Here is a 17847-nt window from a genome sequence, read left to right as displayed (position 1 = left end):
TTTTTGGGGGGGGGGGGGGGCGGCTTGTACAAGTCCATATGCAAAATTATAAAACGCCTTTGCAAAGTGGATTTGATAGGCTTAGAAAAACAGACACCCAGCCATTAGTAAAGTTTGCACATCGTAAACAGTGTCGGATAGTTTGAAATTTAAGAGGTTAACGTACCTAATGGACAAATGATCAGCAACCTCTCTGACAATTCAAGATAAACTTGCGATCTGGATTGAATAGGTAAATTGCTCGATGGCAAGCGATTCTAGCCTAGCTCTCTTACCCAAAGGTACGGCGGCAGTTACTTTTTGTAAACACGTGGTCAAGAGTGTGAAGTATGTCCAAGGTCTTACAAGGTCCGTTTTACCGTCTACAGATGCATCGCCCTTAGTAGTGGCAAACCAAAGACTAGGTTCCATTTGTTTGCATCACGGGTGGACGTCATATGAAGTGTTCGACTTTAAAGCTATGAAAGTGACTAAAAACAACAACAAATAAGTTTTGTCTATAAAGGTAACTGTTTACAGTATGGAGACTGATATATCGGCTTGAATTACTCAACGAAATATCAGCTATAACTGTGATTCATAACAATTCTTCCAATGCTGTGAAACACAAAATGCAACTTCAAGTTTAGATGCTAACTAACTCCATGACCATACGTTAGTGGCACCTTTGAACAAATTTGCTTGCAATCTATTTGTAGAATCCACTGATTCGTAGAGGCTCATATGGCGTGATTTCGGAGGTGGCAATAACTCCCTGACACTGACGTGAGTGAATCACATGGTCAGAAGAAACATTCTTTTGTCTTGCAACCGTTTGATCGTCTCTTTACCAACAGTTCTCTTAGAGATTCATTAAAGTGCCGTGTGCATACCTCGTTGATAGCACTTTAAGAGGCAAATGCTAATTGACACAGAACTAGACTTGGGTGAGGGTTGAGTGCCGCCTCCCCCCCACGTAGTTGAGACACGAAGCAGCTTGCTCCACTCCAAGATAACTATGATCTAATGGATATCGAGAGATATTCCACTGACCGTTTGGTGTCGTTAAGTTGGAATGAAATCAACTCCGTTTCAAGTCGTAGTCGGCAAAATAATGACTCTAATTAGTATGTTGAGCGGCAATTCACATTTTCACGGAACTGGAAGCTATTTCCACCATCTAAGCAGCCATTTCCTAAACTATCACACGCCATCAATTTCATTCGTGAATCTGCAAAAGCTAATGTCGATCGTGGTATTTCCCACATTTCAATGAGAGAAATGACAATTGCTTGACTTAAGTACAAAGGCGAGGTCTCATTATTTAAAATGCTCTGCAGTTGGTATTATTATTTGGTACTCCACTAAAGTACTTCCACGTGATTCCAAGCTACTATGCAATACTTGAGGCGTGTCAGTGAGTGCGATCTTCTAACCAACAGAAACCATCATTTACACTGAACTTTAGGACACTAATCGAAAACCTGGCCAACAGTTTACCTCTGAGTCCGGTAGAAGTTGCGCGCTTTTCATGTTTGACCCCACCTGGCTTCATATTTCAGTGTGCAACTTGACGAAGTAAATGCTCAATTCCATTGAAGAACTTCGGCAGCACAATAGAGAGGATGAAGGTCATCGTTTCAATTCACCCCTGAAGGTGGAATAACTTGGATCATTCCCAAGGCGTGACCCATTTGTCCTTCAAAAAAATTTTCACCCCTCTGTACCCACATTGTCGCTTTCAGTCATTTTAAAATTTAAAAAAAAAAACTAACCAAACACCAACCGAATGACCATAATTCACTGTGATGAGCAGTGGCAGGAGGAAGCGCCCGTGACTCCGACTCTCTCGATGTGTGCCCCCACGTTCCACTTGCATTGGGAGTTGGTCGCTCGACACTTTCGTGAATTAGACGTAATCTAGTCGCCACTGAACCACCACCAATTAGCGCGACTACCTCCCGGGTCGCGCTGCAATGCAAAATGCACACAAAGCAAACTAGTCTCCGCCCCTTGTTATGTGACGACGCGAGCCAACCGTGAGTTCTAAGAGGACTTGACGCCTTTTCGATGGCATAGCTACCAAGGGTTGTTCATGTGAGTTACCTTCATTTTGGTCCACCGCCTATGATGCTGAGTAATGACCGTGTACTCTCTAAATTCATCTTAATCTTTTCATACAACTTCATAAATCATCTAAGCTTGTAAATTGTGCCTCCTTTGATGATTCCATAAACCCCCACTTTCAAGGAGATGCACCACGACTGCGAGACTTTTCCGTGATCAAAACAACCGCCTTCCCAGCTTTCGGGTACGGCCACCATGCTCTCAACCCAATACTGCGATTGTTGTCTAAACCACCAATCTTCATTAAAAACATTGAGTCAACTTCGCAGTTTTTTCCTGCCCCATCGCCTGATCCCTCACGCTCAATCAATCAGGATATCAAAGGCGAATTTGTTTTATGTCGGAAAGCATTTCCACTGCAGTAGGAAGCTATTTTCAGACTAACTAAAAGTACGGCATACACACATTTCGCGGTTCATTGAGCAACACTAAACCACCGGTGATGATTTCAAACAGATTAATATCCTATTCATTGAAATAAGGATTTCTTTATCCCTTGATCGAATAGTTTCAGTAGAACAGAAAAGGCTTTGGTCGCTCTCCCCATATCACAAAAAAACTAGCCACACTAAAAGAACCTTTGGCCTTCGTGGATTGACGGGGCTGGGGTAACGGAAGGGACAAAGATAGAAGCAGACAGATGTGAACAATCAGGGAGAGAAGGGGAGCAAAAAATTGCATAAGCCTTGTAGCCAGCACAAAAAAGCTATCTTGTACATTTGGACGAGGGGAGAAGTGTGGTAAGCATACAAAAATATCAACTGTTGAGCAAAGGAGAGGTGAGAGAGCAGAGAGGCGAACGGACACGAGGAGTGTATGATATCACGATCGCGGCATGAAGTGTCGCCACACACGAGCGGCAATATCCGCGTTGCCCTCACAAATTTCCAGCAGTCGTCTTGCTATCTCCGTGGTGAGAGGCGGGCCCTCCAGCACCACACCGGCGATATCGCTCCTCCGCATGAAGGTGGTCGTATCGAAGGCAACCGCCTGCGCTGCCTCGTTGAGGCAACTCGAACCACCTGGAATATGTACTTCGGGATTCGTGCCACGAAGGGAACATGAGGAGGAGTTTCTCTGCCGCCTTGAAGAATTCACAACATTCTCCTCACCATCAGAAGTGCTTTCCACGGAACTGGAGCAGAACATGACATCAGTGGAAGTGGAAGCAGAGGGTCGAGTAGAGGGAACTGCATCTATTTCCTTGTCCTGAAAGCGAGAATCAGTTTTGTTGACTTCCTCTCTCTCAATTACTGCCTCATCATCATTCTCTTCTTTCTCTTCCTCTTCTTCCACTTCTGCCGTAACTTCGGGTATATGGTGTCCAATTACATCCTCATCGTTGGAAGGAATGAATGGGTCAAGGATTATTTCTTCTGTGGACTTCACCTCCAGTCGGCAAAAGGGACACGTCTGACCGCTGGTCGCGTTCTGACAGTTGATAAGGCAGACTTTACAGAGTAAATGGCCACAGGGCTCCAGGCGGATGTTCTTATTGTTCTCCGTGCATATTTTGCACACCTCAAAGGTAGATCCCATTCGCGAGTAGAGTTGGTGCTGTTCCTCAGAGACTTGGATACGAGCATGGGTGATATTACGCACCAGTGGCGTTAAAATAGACGACTGACTGGGCGTTCCGTTGGGATAGAGGTAGAAGCCATCACGCTCACCATCTAGGAGAGCCTGAGCAAGCGACTTGTTCTGAATAATGGTCTGCAAAATACGGAGATTATCAGTGATGTAGCCAATGGCCCACTGGCCCAGCTTGGTACAGGACAGGCGATACACGTAGCTACCGGGGCCTGGATGACTTCTGAACTTCTTCAGTACCGCCTTCACCTCGTCGTAGGTCATGAAAGCCATGTAGCCGGCATGCATTATGGTTAGCGCCTTCCAGGTCTCGAGAACATTAGTCCAAGGCTGGAAGAGACGCACAAAAACGTCAAACTCGAAGACGGAGACATAGTTGTTGCAGGTGAGATCGATAGTGTTTTGCAGTTCGCGTGTCTCATTGCAATCCAACACTCCAAAGGTGGCGAACAGTCGGGTGCGGAACACCTCCCAGGAAACTATAGACGACTCGCCAAAGTTCTCATGCCACCACTCCGCGGCCTCTCGTTTAGTGATGCGGAAGGCTTCGGGAGAGTATTGGTTGTTAGGAAAGAGAGCCTCCAGATCCTTCAGAATGTGGGACAGAATGAGGGAATACCTGGTGAGTGTTCGCCGGGGCTCTGAGTGGTCGTCATACATCTTGTCCTTCTCCTCCTTGAACAACTGTGAGGTGCGCTCGCACTTTTCGTTAAGATTGTACAAGAACACCTGGAAGTAGGGGGATTTGAAGAGCTCATCAAGACGTCCCTGATATGCGTACATGATGTGTTTCAGTTTGTCGGTGATATCTGGCAGAATATCCAGAAGGTAGGGAGGACTATTTCGAAGCATAACGCGGGGATCTCGACAGAGATTGATGAGCTTCTCTAGGCGCCGATTCACCGACTCAATGGCCTTCTTGTCAGGCCGGAAGAGGTAGTAACTATATAGGAGTTTTGAACGCATGGGAGAGCCGGTCGGATAACCGGAATTCAGAATGGAATTTGCTGCAGCTTGAAAAGGGAGTCTACTCGGATTGGTTGTTGGGTTTAGTGCTTGTGCTCGGTTCATTAAAAGGACCTGGTAAAAAAGGGGAACGTAAAAAGGGTGAGTAATCAGCCAGACAAAGTCCCGAGTTTGCACATGATAGATGTTTGAATTGATTAAAGAATAGAGTGGGTTGTCTTCTACAATGTTACACGCGGAAGGATCACTTCGCACCAAGCATTCACAAACTGTACCAGTACGTCAAAACTAATGAATCAGTACCGTTAAATGGTCATCCAAAAGGGGAGACAGTACAATTGAATGTTCGTTTGGCAAAAGTGGCAGAAGATGACGTGTTAATACAAATGACAAGATCAGGCGAGAGCGCCAAGGACCACAAATACATACAGCTAATAGCTTGAGTGACGATAATATGCAGTCCGACTGGTCCTATGCGACTTCTACAGTGTAGTGATCAGAAATGAGTGACTAACTTCACCGAAAAATTAACAAATGCCATTGGTAGAAACGCTTTTTGTGCATTTGTAAATCACTGGTAATTTCTCACAGTAGAAATTGACATGAATTTATGTTGGTGCCAGTCATGATGCATCTTACCCTATGGTTTTTCCACAATAGTGAAAACGAGAGGTGATGATAGCGATCTACTAAACTGGTAAGAATTGCACAAACCACAAAAATGGTAGAACGATGAATTAACTATTAATAGGACACTGAGACCTTCATGTGCTATTTTGACAGAACAGCAATCATTTGGGAATTGGAAGCGCAAAAAGTCTCAAATGTAAAGGGCTTTCAAACTTCGGATAGGTGAAGAAAAATAAGAAGCACTTTATCATCCTGCCAGTGGGAGTTAACAAACGAAAAATAGAACTAGCTCTGCGAATGCAACTGCCGGCACGGATAAGTATTCCTATTGCCTTTATTCTTAGAATATGACAATTGCCTATCAAAGACAGAGGTGATACTGTCCATTCTAGTAACGCCTAAATGGTAGTCTGTAAGAATGATTTGGAATTTATAGTGGGACCCGTGAAAGAACCGGTATTAGTTTTTTGGCCCTAGATTCAAGTTACGCGTCACCAATACAAAAGAATGGCTTTTTATAAAGCATCTTTTATTATGCTGAAAGCAGTATATGGCGAGGATAAAGCCTTCCCATGAGCAGTAAATTTTGCAAATTGCTCTAAACTTGAGAAACCTTCCACGAATGCTCCAACACAGATAGTCAAATCAGCGACCCTCAGGAGAAAAAGTAGATAATTTTCATAGGTGGCCTATTTAATGGTGAGCTCTGGTATTCCTAGTAAAATATTTCATTTAAAAGATTTTACTAACAAGATGACATTTGACTTTTGAAGTTAAAAGCGCTGTTTTTGGTAAAATAATACGCAAAGGAACTTTATTTGAGACCAGTCGAAATGGTTACGAATGTAAGGCCTTAAACCAAATAAGCAAAAACCACGAAAACTGATGCCAGCAGAATGTTAGTGACCAAAATGCCAAGGCTTGAGTCACCTTTGCTAGACCACGTAACCAGTCGCCTTAAAGCGATATGAGGCCGCAGCGCGCTGCGCAGTTATCTGACCTTAACCCCGTGCCAAAATTAGCCGCATCTTTAATGTTTGCTGAGGCGAACTAAGGTTCGATGCAAAAACTAAAGGCGTGAAGAGCGTATTCTTTAAGCATGACTCCTCGCAATAAGCAGTTAGCGTAAGGTTTCAAATACCACACGTAAGCTAGGATTACTCAAGAGAACAAGGTCCCTACAGAAGGGATTGCCAACGATCAGGGATGGGCACAGGTATGGTCTATAAAAGTAAAAAATAATAGGGAGGCAAAAAAAGTGCATCGAAAAGTGGTTTTTCGTCGAATGGACGAAACAACGGCCGAATAGTTGAAGCCCAGAGCCTATATAAATAGCAATGACCATTTCAAAATGTCAGTAGGCAAAAAAAGTACATGCCAAGACGAAAAGAAACACATTCTTGGCGCTGTTAATTGTCGCTGTGTGCAGTAACTTGCGGCGCGGGCAATTAGGATATTTACCCAGCCATGGTAACTACCAACACAGAAATGCATCGTCGTCATGCTTTTAGCATAAATGACGAACGTACGAAGACAGTGTGTCTCATCAAAAGCAGAGCATGCACTACTCGAGGCACAATTACACGCTAACAAGAGTCGGTGCTGTCCGACTGTTTCGCAACAAGCTCAAATTGCTAAAGTAAATGACTGAGTAAATGTCTTCCAATTTACAAATGCGAATAATGAACGGGTGCGGCTTCGGGTGGAGAAACGGTACATGTACCAAACCTATCGAGTGTCGGGTAGAGAGGAAAAACGCACCAAAAAACGCCGAAATTGTATGCTCACGGAAACAAGCTGAAATGCTAACTGAATTGACACAGAGCTGCGCCCTTATAATTAAGTCAAATTTCCATTAAAAAATTCACACGTATTCAGTTAGCCCACAAAATAAGTACCCTCGCTCCACGCTAACGAACAAGGAACGAAGTGTTAATTCCTTGAATCACGAAACAAACACAAGGGCAGGCTATTACAAAACACTAGTTGGCGAGTTGGCAACAATCAAAACTGCTCAAACGGAAAGGAACCCACACTGAGACAGAAATAAAAAGCAATCAAGGTGGAGCGAACTCACGCTGCATTGTTGTCAATGAAAGTGTTAAGGTAGTATGAAAAAAGATATTGGATTGCGCACACATGACCTCATCTGGAAATTGCTTCCATGAAATCTGCGCAATTTTGATAAAATGCTCTGGTTCCGCTAGCACAAATCAATGCCTCGAGCTATTTCCCCATGGGGAGGTCACAACCATATTTCTTGACCTTAAAGCACTCATAATGAATGACTCGCAATCGCGCGAACATGGTTTGAGAGGAGTGTAGGTAGATTAAAGTCCAGATCAGCTATTTATAACTATTTTTCTCCCAAAGTACATCCTTCCAAAGGAAAGTTGTGGGAGACTAAAATGTACAGTTTAAATATAATAACAACAATCAGAAACTTGTCCATGAACGCCAACATTATCTATCATCATTTTCATTGTTTCCAACAAAAAATTCTTAACGAATCACCACCAAAGTATATAAACAGACGACAGATGATTGAGCACAAAGGCTTTCATTTGCAAAAATAAAACGAGATATTTTTTGTACCATTGTAAGATACTTGAAAATCGTTAGCCAACTGTAAATTTATCTGGCAAATCATAGAGGGTGAAGATATCTTCAGTATCAGAACACTTTAAAGCCAGTCAAAAGATAACCTGCATAGCATGTTAGCAAAAGCCGTTGCACCAGAGATGCGGTTCGGTCAAAGCGATGAAGTGTACTGAATCGCTTCATTGGTTGCAAAAAATCGGAGGCCATTGTAATGACGAAAATTTTTGAGCTACTAGATCGCATTATGAAAACGCGTTAGTGATTAAGGGAAAAAGCTTATGAAAAATGCCCACCATGTGCGAAGTTCACAATGCTTTAGAAATAAGATACTCGTCAAGAAAATAATGCTAGTTATCCTGCCTGAAATTTTGCAGGAGTCTAGTAGTGAGAGTAACAGCTGCTACTCTTTAAAGTTTAAAGCTTGGGAGGTACTGATGCACCATAAATATTTACCTAAACTTTCCTATGGAGCATATAAATCCACAAAAGCATTTATGTATGACAGGACCGGGGCTTAAGCGGCTCATACGCAAAGTTCCCTTAGTAGACGAGGCATCTGAGTAAAATTAATAATTAATTATGTCTACCAGTTACAAAATCGGTGACTTACTGATTTTTCCTTGCGAAGTAAGTGCTAAAACTTAAATAAGTGCACATAAAAACACCCAGAACTTTGCGCCTATTGCTTCAACAGTGAAATCAAAGTGTTTGCGCGTGTACCTGTTGCAGTGGTAAGCAACGGGTAATCAGATATCTGAGCGTATATAAAAACCGTGGGAGACAGAGAATATAACAGACCAATCCACATAAATTTGCCACGCTTGAAGCTAATTACAATAAGCACAACCAGGTGATGTAATATGAAACTAACCAACCCATAAATCATCAACAAAACTAGACTCGTGTGCTTAATAAGACCAAAGGAAGTAGGGAGTCCCAGAAGTTAGGAGTTTAGAGTAAGTGAATATGAAACGTACAAGTTTAAAATCACAGAATATTATGGGTACGAGTGAGTGCAGGGAGCGTTCTGGAGGTTAGAAAATTTTAATTCATGTCAACTAATCGAGCCAAACCCTCTGATTAGCAAACATAATCGTTGAAAGCCTGGTTAACGGCTTCAAACCTAAGCTTACAGGCCCAAACTTATAGTGAAGGTTAATGGATTTCGACGTTATGACAACACACACAAGAGTCACCTTGATAACACAACCAATAAAGTAAATAAAGCAGTAATTGGCAAAGCAAATGGTCATTCAGAAAGGCAATAATTTTATCATGCATCCAAAATAAAGTCAAAGAACACCAACCCTGTTCACGCTTCAAGATTCGGATTTACAGAGAATTTCACTGGGCAAGTTTAGAAATTGTGAAAAACAACACTAGTCACCACAACTTATTCTAGGATGTGAGGAACAAATTCCGTTGATTGATAGACCTGGCTGACTTAGGTATACACCGGGGCCAAGTTTTTGATAATAAATAACCCACCCGAGAACTTCCACACAATAATGGGCTACAGCCCCCGAGGTGACCAGTCCTACGATCTTTCAAATAGTGGGCTCACAATGGGTCTCACCGATTTGGGGAAATAAAACAACTAGATTCTACAACACAGGCGCTCGTATTCAAGTAATGAATCAAAACTTAACATCATAATTACACTCTGTGCGGAGTTTGTAAAGATGTAGATGGAAATCAAAACAAAAGCTAATCCTTGATTTGTCAAAAGTATACTCATTCATTAAATAAAATAAAATCTTGGCTGTAATGGAAGGAACTGCTCAAATTTTGAGGTCAGTTTTATTTATGCGGTGCTCAGTGAGCACCTTGAATGTTCTTTGACATAATAAAAGTCGAAAGTAGTATACCAAGCCCATAATAACATAGGAAAAGTTTCTGCAACACTTCGACTTTTTTTAACGCTTCGTTTAGATTTCAAGGGTACTTAAGACTTTGTCTTTGCACTTCTGCCTAGTGGTGTGGTCCATGATTCATGCTAGTAGCCCCAACCCTTCTTTACGTCAGCAATACATATTCTGTCGCAGTATTACGCATTATTTTGTCTTCGGGAAATCTCACGACCCTACACTGATGTGTTGTGATAAGCTGTTTTGCCTAGCCACGTGACTTTTTAAGTCCGAAAGACAGTGGTCTTATGCACAACTCCACCTTCAGCCCAAGCCGACAACTCTCCAGCTCTTCTCTACATTAATAGTATATTCTCCTCAGAGTACTATCAATTGGCACGAATTCAGGAAAATTTTAGCAGCACTACCATCGACGTGCCCCAGAGGCCTGCTGTTAAGTTTAATTAAAACCTGAGGTGGTTAACTTAGACACGCACTGAAGCAAAATTTTCAAATAATTACATAGACCCTCTCTTCTTTTGAGTGTCATCCCCAGCGATCCCCTTAATCAACCTCTTACGTCAGCCACCGTAATGCATTCGGAGCTTTAAATGCTACCGGCGAAACAACAATACCGGCCATTCAAATCCCTTGCACGTGTAAGAGCTTTTGATCCTAATGCCACCAGTGCATTTGGACGAGTTCGCTTTACCTAGAGTTTTGTCCTATCTGTGAACTTTATGGATAGGAAAATGTGAACTTGCTATGAATTACTCAAGACCTAACTATGCGCTACAACGAGAGAAACTAGCACACCAATCAACAGATGTGGGGCCATATGATATAAGAGGAAATTGGAAGTAATTTTACGAAGCAATAGTTCGCATCTATTCCTCACTGCTTGTTCCTCGTGGATGTGGAGGAGACGCGGAGAAGGTATCGCCTGTTCACGTAATCTAAATCTGCATCTAGATACCGCAGGCAGCTCCAAGATGGACTTTTACAATTGATTTTAAAGCTGGTGCAGCTTCAGGTGTTAGTAGTACTGTTGCAACACACGGGTTTGGGGCGGGTAGCCAAAGTAGACGTCATTTTTAACCCTCCTTTTGAGATCCTTTACAGATTTTCCCACCAGTGGCAAATATACTTCTTCCGTGACGTTAAGCTTTTGTATTCGGCAGTAGGAATCAAGCTATTTATCTCTTTGAACCGCTTTCATTAATGTGACGCTTTAGGAGCGTCTTAATAAGTCAAAGCAGTGTGGAAGAACATCTTTGACTAACGCGCCGAAGGGCTGGAGGCTATTAGCATGACCCAAAGTGCGTGCTGTAGGGCCGAAGTACAATCTGCAGACTCCAGTGCCCGAGTAGATAAACACATAATTAACCAAAATACCAAATAATTATGTTCATATTTTAAATGCAAAGAGCTTTATGATTTGTTGCACAGTATTTTTAGTTAATAATTGGAATTTCTGAAAATTCTAACTGGGTTATGCGTTTCGACGGACCAAACCCCAAACTACATTCTCCCATTGAAGAAAGGTACCAAATTTATCTTTACGAACCACCTTATATAAGTACCGGTTAAATTCGAGTCAATCAGTGAAAGTGGAACGAGGTCTATTTCAAGAGCTAAACCAAGGGATATACAATCGCAACATGGTTCTGCAGAGCAAAGCCCTAATAATAAACATCAAATCACAACCTAGCCCCTTCCCTATCCAGTGCTTAGTTTCCAGCAATCCCCTTACTCATTCTTCCGCGTCCGTCATTGCAATATAAATGGTGCATTCAAGAGTGTACACGAGCTGGAATTAAGAGTTATTAATTGCTCACATGGGTGATATGGTACGTGCACCTAACGTCAGAGAAGCGCTTCGACGATTCCATTGTTCCCGGGGTTCCACGCTGTATCGGTCTGCTTAAAGCTGACCGAATTTCCTTGATGAATGTCTTTTGTACTCTAATCGACGTTCGTAGAAGCCTCATCCTAACCCACAGAGCTACTATTGTGCATTAATTCCTCATTGTCACTTGATTCGCATCTCAGTGGTGTCCAGTCATCTACCTGGATTCCATCCGCGGAGTAGGAACTTGGAGGTGCCGTTTGTTAGCATGACTAATGTATTAACATAAATATCTTAGCTTCACAATTATCTTTTCTAAATCGGTTCAGTCTGGTTTTACTTCAGTTATCAATGCTCTCTTTGAGGAGCACGGTAATGGGCAGTTGTCAGTCCTTCACAGCAGGCTTCTTCTCATGACAAATGGTAGGGATGAAGAGCATTGTAGTTCAATAAAGTTGCATAAGAAACTAAATTTCTTGGTGAGGATGCAGTCTATTTGAACTCTTTTCCTACTCCCAGATCAAGCTAGGTAAGAAGAACTTATTATTGCAGATAATGTCATCCAAATACTAGAGTGGCTAAGAGCCCAGACCCGTTACTGCCCTTCAAGTATTGCCTGATTGGCTGCCTTGATTAATGACACAGTCAAATACAATTTGTACTGGTGCTGTTCCCATCCTCATCTTCTATACAGCGCGCAGTTAAGTTTTAGGGTCTAATAAGAGGTCGCTTTCTGCTGCCACCATCTTGGCGTCTCAAGTCTTCCCTGAAATCGTAATAAACCACAGCATTAAGGAGGAAGATTTGTTATTGCTGTACAAAAAGGCTTAAAACTATAAGTGTGACCCCAACATCCCACCACTGAGGGAGAGCGCAATCTGCGAAATCTGAAAAACCGGTTAAACATCAAATCTCTTTTAGTCCTTAAAACTTCCTACATTGAAATAAGTGCTTACGTCGAATTTTGCTTGCTAATGGGTCATTTCGTTGACTAGCTGCACGAGGGACAATTCCTGCATGGGCCGTAAAGGAAAACAAATAATATATGAGTCAATAAAGATAGTTCCAGTAGTTAAACCCTTGAAGTTGTGGTACTCCACACCAGGGTGGGAAGAAATTTGTTGTTAGCGTGCATAGGAACCGGATGGCCATGCCAATAGATGGGAGTTCAGTAATGCTTTTGCGTTTAAATACACCTTTCAGGTAGCAAGTGGATGAATTGGATTAGTCTCATTACCGAAAAAGTTCATCCAATCTTTAAGGAGAAGACACAGATCCCCATAAAACTTTGCCCTTTACGATAAGCTGAGAGTCTGAAACTGGAGGCAGAAGAGAAAAATGACCAAACAGTTGAGACGGAAACTGCGGAGACTCGAGGATATGCTCGTTTATGCGTGTACCTAAATATAAACAAATCATTGCAAATCATTGAACTTTTGGTATTGGCGTATGTGTTCATAGCCACTTCACCTCCAGTGCATTTCAGGTGTTCTTTTCATCCAATGCATAAGTGTGGACGTTTTCGAGCTTTATAATACCGCATATGATTGTCACAAAATCATTTCTTTTCAACAAGCACAAGCCATTAGGCAGAATGTTTTACTCTTTAGTTGATATATTATAGGCTGTGAGTTTTGTAATGTGCATTATTTTGCGAATACGGAATAGTTACAATAAGCTACCTCTAAAATAACTGATGTAGTTTTAATCAATAAGCTGGTTAACAAGAGTCGCCGGGATCTCCTTGGGAGTGCAGCGACTACACTTATCGCGCGGCGTCCGTTACAGCACTCAGCTGCGGTCGTGATGGCTGCGTTACTGTCTCAGCTGTTGGAAGAAGTTTGTTACCTCTGATTGTTTATACTTCAAGGGACCAAAAGATACGAGTAAACCAGACCGATTGGATATAGTCCCTGAGCCGGGCATATGCGTCAAGTTAAAATGCGAATCCGGTAGCAAGGTCTTCGCTAATATATGCACCTCTGATAAAGTGAGTCGCGCAGCCATTTTTATGAACAGGTTCCGACTCCAGAAGAAATTACGGAGGAAGCATTGGTAACAATGCTCGAAAGTAAGGAAGCACCACCCTATCGTGTTCCTTTGAGCATTGGCGAGGCTCATTGCGAACTTGATAATGGTTTGACTTTTTTCAAAATCCCAACAGTCTTTACTAGCTGGCAATCCTTGTTCGGCCTATGATGTGGTCATACATCCAACATTTTTGGGGAAGATTAGATCTTCTCAAGTTTTTATGGGTTTCTTGATCACTGCCGTAATTGAATCTCTTGAGTCAAAGTTCCAGCTGTCGCTATGCCGAGGTAAGCGTTTTCGCTTGTCTATTAAACTATGCAGATTGGGTTGTCTTGAAGAACAAGAAGTGTATGGGTGCACTGCAAAAACAGTTTATCCGAACCAAGCTCCGTCCCGCAATAATTGAACTAGGTTCGTCGGGCGGGTATTTTTGCTATTTTTTCTTTCATCTTTTAGTACTTCGGGTACTAGTGCCGAGATAAAGGAAGGACCGATGAAGTATATCATAACAAAATTTTAAAGGTATCCTTAGGCCAAAATCAACTATTCCAGATGTTAAAATGTTCGGCGTGCCGGACACGGATAATCCGGAATTTATAATAGCAGAATTGAAGTTGCCTGAGCTGGTAAGCCCTTGGTAGATTTTATTTCTTAAGCTACTTATTTAAGTTAGATTTCAACGGTTGTATTTTACCATTTACGTCGTCACTTCTTATCCTTGAGCAATTGTGCGCCACTAACATTAGTACTTTTGATTTTGCCAATTATATGTTATTAAAATTTGTGCATTCGGCGGTAGCGCTAACGGAATTTGATTAACTATCGTAGCGTCTGAATTAATCCCCACCTGTGATTCTGGGTATAACTTGGTTGGCCGTATAGGGAAAGGTTGGGAGATTATTAGCATGGATAGATTGAGCGTAGCCCCTAATCATTGTCCTGGTAGTCAGAACACAGGAAACCGAATGGATTGGTGTGGTTACTACTATGCGGACTTTGTAAATTTTTAGTCAAATTCGCGTGGCATTAAACTGGAGGTTGGAAAGAAAGTGCTTGTCTTGCAAACACGCAGTCATACTTACGGGATGGCAGCCGAGCTCAGTTTTCCTGTTGATCAGGCCGGTACCCGAGCAGAATTTAATTTGGAAAGAAAGGTATGTCTACTTATTTGAGTTCAGTGGTTTGTTCTCTCACACTAGATAGGATTCGTCTGTCATTAGTGCGAAAGGAAATCATCTGATATAAACGACTGTCCTTAGTGCATTTAACCGTGCATTTTCTAGTGAAAATTTTAGAAGAATGTCTCATCAATTTTTATTTTTTCACGTCTGCGCCCAACTTCACTTGCCCCAAAATGAAGACCCGTATTATTCTGCACGATGCAATGCTTTTAAATTCCTTGTGTAGTTAAAATTTTTGATTTTAGATTTGTCGATCGTGAAGCACAGCTTGTGTTATAATAAGTCTAAATCTGTTCCTGTGGGGATTATGTTGCACTATAAGTCTGATACTAAAAGTTTCTGGGAAAATGGCCTGAATGGTGTGCATTCTGTTGTGCATTCCTGGGCTCCTAGTACTATTTGCGTGGAATATCTTCGCCCCTCAAGGATGTCTGAATTGGCTGGGCATAGGCATGCTGTTATCCACTTCAAAGCGACTCATATTAAATGTCTGGCTGTTTACGGCCACCGTTTTTTTTGTGTGTACACGCGGCTATCTTACGCTGTCGTGCCTAATGGAGTCCACTGGGGGGCGGACGGCGGACTGTGTACCTCAGTAGGCGATTCGTCCCAATTCAGGCACGCTAAAGTGAGTGCATCTACTTTTTCAACTATGCGATGGTGGTACTGATGACGGTGTAGGTTTTTAATTGCTCAACGGAGCAATTTTCTTTCGCGCTTCATCTCCTGCGGGCGTAAATCACGACGTTGCCTTTCTTGGTTCACTTAGTTGGCTTCTTTTTTTCCATATCACACGATTACGTATGCTTGGCGGTAAATAGAACGATTTCATTAGTATTCGTTCACTCAAAATCCAATAAATTCCGGAATTATCGTGTCTTGAAAGGTTTACCGTAGTGGAATGGTTAAAATCGGAGTCTGTAATGGAAGCAAGCTGATACTTTGCTACATGAGGGACCTCACGAGCGCCAATCCTAGCTTAGGAAAATCATGAATGTGAAGTGATACATAGGAGCTTAAATAATTTGAAAAGGAGGCTGCGTAGTTTCCAAAAGTCTTACAGTAATTTTTTTCGATTGTGGAGAGATAGGCCACTTGTTGGAACGCCCCTACGCTCTGATCCCACTGACATCGTATCCATACATCGGACATTGATTGGTAGACCCGAAGATCGCGCCCTTGCATGTGTCTAGCGTTGCCATTGGCGACGGTTTGTGTATGTTGGCTTGTGCAAACGTGTCTTCTCGTTTGTACCCTCTTTTTCCTTGTCCCCATAAGCTGCATCAGCTTCCTTTCTCCTCCCCTGCCACCAGCGAGGAAGGGAGGGGGGACGAAAACTGGCATATCGATGCCATAATTCACTCTTGGTTATTTTACACTAAAATAGACGTGCACTGACTCATGCCTGTTATCCCTATCGTAAAAGCTAGTGTGCTTCTATTCACCACTGTCAGTTCCATTGGCATCTTCTACTCCAGCGTCTTCACTCGAGGTTGCGTTCTTTCGATAGAACCTTTTGCTCCAATAGCAATCGGACCTTGAACCTGGAGGGATAATGACCCCTTGAATTTGGTCTGAATCTCGTGATCTTGAAATGCCCTGAGACTGTTCATCACCTAGCGTTTCCACCTTGTTGATTCCAAAAGGTTTCATTTGGTGCGTGTTACTTGGGTCACGTACGTTGTTGGGCCACATTATACTTGTTCGCAGATCCTCTCAAGATGTAAAAGTATGTACTTGTGTCAAATATTTTACTACATCGCGTAGATTTAAATTAAGCACTTACGAAGCCATTTGGTGCTGGCTTAACAACTACATAAACTCACTAGCTTATTTTTTAAACAAACGATGGATGTTTCATCCTTTAACATAGTTTTTCTACGGATATGGTTGACCTTAGTCAATCAAAATGATCATTGTGGCATGTGATGGTATGATCGCAAAAGGGGCAGGGATTGTCTTTTTTCCTTAAGTATACTGAACCAAAGCTGATTATACCTTTTCAAGATCGCAATGTTTTGTATTTTATTCATGCCCATTTGATGAAATCCTTACATTCGTGCACTCGTCTTTACCTTCGGTAGATTTTGACGGTGACAATGCCTGTGCTCCAATCAGCAGCTACTTAGGACAAGCACCTGCGACCGCTGTGCGTAACTTACCTCGCAGATTTTTATGTATTTAATGGATTCTTTTACGTCCTTTGGGGTTTGATATTTATGGTTAGGGCACGCGCATAGAACAGCAACGGTTGGTTTCGTACATATCTCTCAAGTTCTGTGGCTTAGCTTCAGCCGGAAATTTTCGAACCGAAGCCTCGGGTACTTGAGATTGACCAGTGAGAGCGATTCGAGGTAGGTATAGTTTCTCAGTGCAAATTACGTGAGTTATGTACCCATGACTCGGGTCATTTTCTACATGTCGCACCCTTAAGAAATATGTCTTATGTTGAAGAGATTCATCAATAGAAAGCGTTTTCTTAGTGGAAGCGACTTGCCACTACCATGTGTCTGAGTGCTTTTATGTGACTTGGGAAGGTCAACGCTGTTTTGAGTTTGGTGACGCGCTGAGCAGTCAAACGATAGTTCTGTGTTATTTTTTCCCATGGGCTTCTTGGGGTCTGTCGTCTTTACTACGTTTTTCGCATTTAAAGTGGTGATTTGGTAAACAAGGACTTTAAGGGACTTCCAACACTTGTGATCTTTGTTGTAATTTCGTCACGAAAATTTAGCTAACTCCCCAGTCGTGATACGCTTCCATAAACATAATAATAAGTGTTAGTAAAGGAGGATTTTGCGAGCGAGGTGCTACGCCTTGTCAGTAGATTTTGGTGGTAGAAGCATTAACTTGCAGAAAAAGCATCAGTCGTGCGTTCTTCGGGAATTCACGATGCCAGTGAGAAGCTTGGTTGGAGGTGGTCTGTTGGGCAGGAAACATCTCAACGAGTAAACCTCTGACCCATAAGGAAAAGATTAAGGGTGTGGCGCACTACTTTCCTGAAGTAGGGTAAAGCCAGACTGCTTCGGTAAGTGGCCATCACTTGGTT

The 17847-nt window shown here is 42.3% G+C and overlaps 2 protein-coding genes across 2 annotated transcripts; one reads left to right on the top strand and one right to left on the bottom strand. All coding sequences in view use genetic code 11, as the record gives it.

Annotated features, from left to right (window-relative positions):
* Positions 1-2928: 2928 nt before the first annotated feature.
* EGR_02348 (E3 ubiquitin-protein ligase CBL) lies at positions 2929-4767 on the bottom strand (the record flags this gene model as incomplete). Its single annotated transcript, XM_024491597.1, has 1 exon — positions 2929-4767. The coding sequence occupies one exon, from the start codon at positions 4765-4767 to the stop codon at positions 2929-2931; it is 1839 nt and encodes a 612-aa protein (XP_024354103.1).
* An 8628-nt stretch (positions 4768-13395) lies between these two features.
* On the top strand, positions 13396-16930 carry EGR_02347 (PIH1 domain-containing protein; the record flags this gene model as incomplete). Its single annotated transcript, XM_024491596.1, has 9 exons — positions 13396-13428; positions 13460-13579; positions 13609-13726; positions 13764-13907; positions 13942-14044; positions 14077-14118; positions 14153-14246; positions 14631-14774; positions 16886-16930. The coding sequence occupies 9 exons, from the start codon at positions 13396-13398 to the stop codon at positions 16928-16930; spliced, it is 843 nt and encodes a 280-aa protein (XP_024354102.1).
* Positions 16931-17847: the final 917 nt, after the last annotated feature.

This window comes from Echinococcus granulosus, assembly GCF_000524195.1.
Source record: "Echinococcus granulosus chromosome Unknown EG_S00010, whole genome shotgun sequence".
Classification (NCBI taxonomy): Eukaryota; Metazoa; Platyhelminthes; class Cestoda; order Cyclophyllidea; family Taeniidae; genus Echinococcus; species Echinococcus granulosus.
Note: the sequence above shows the minus strand (reverse complement) of the source record. Positions and strands in the feature narration are given on the sequence as shown.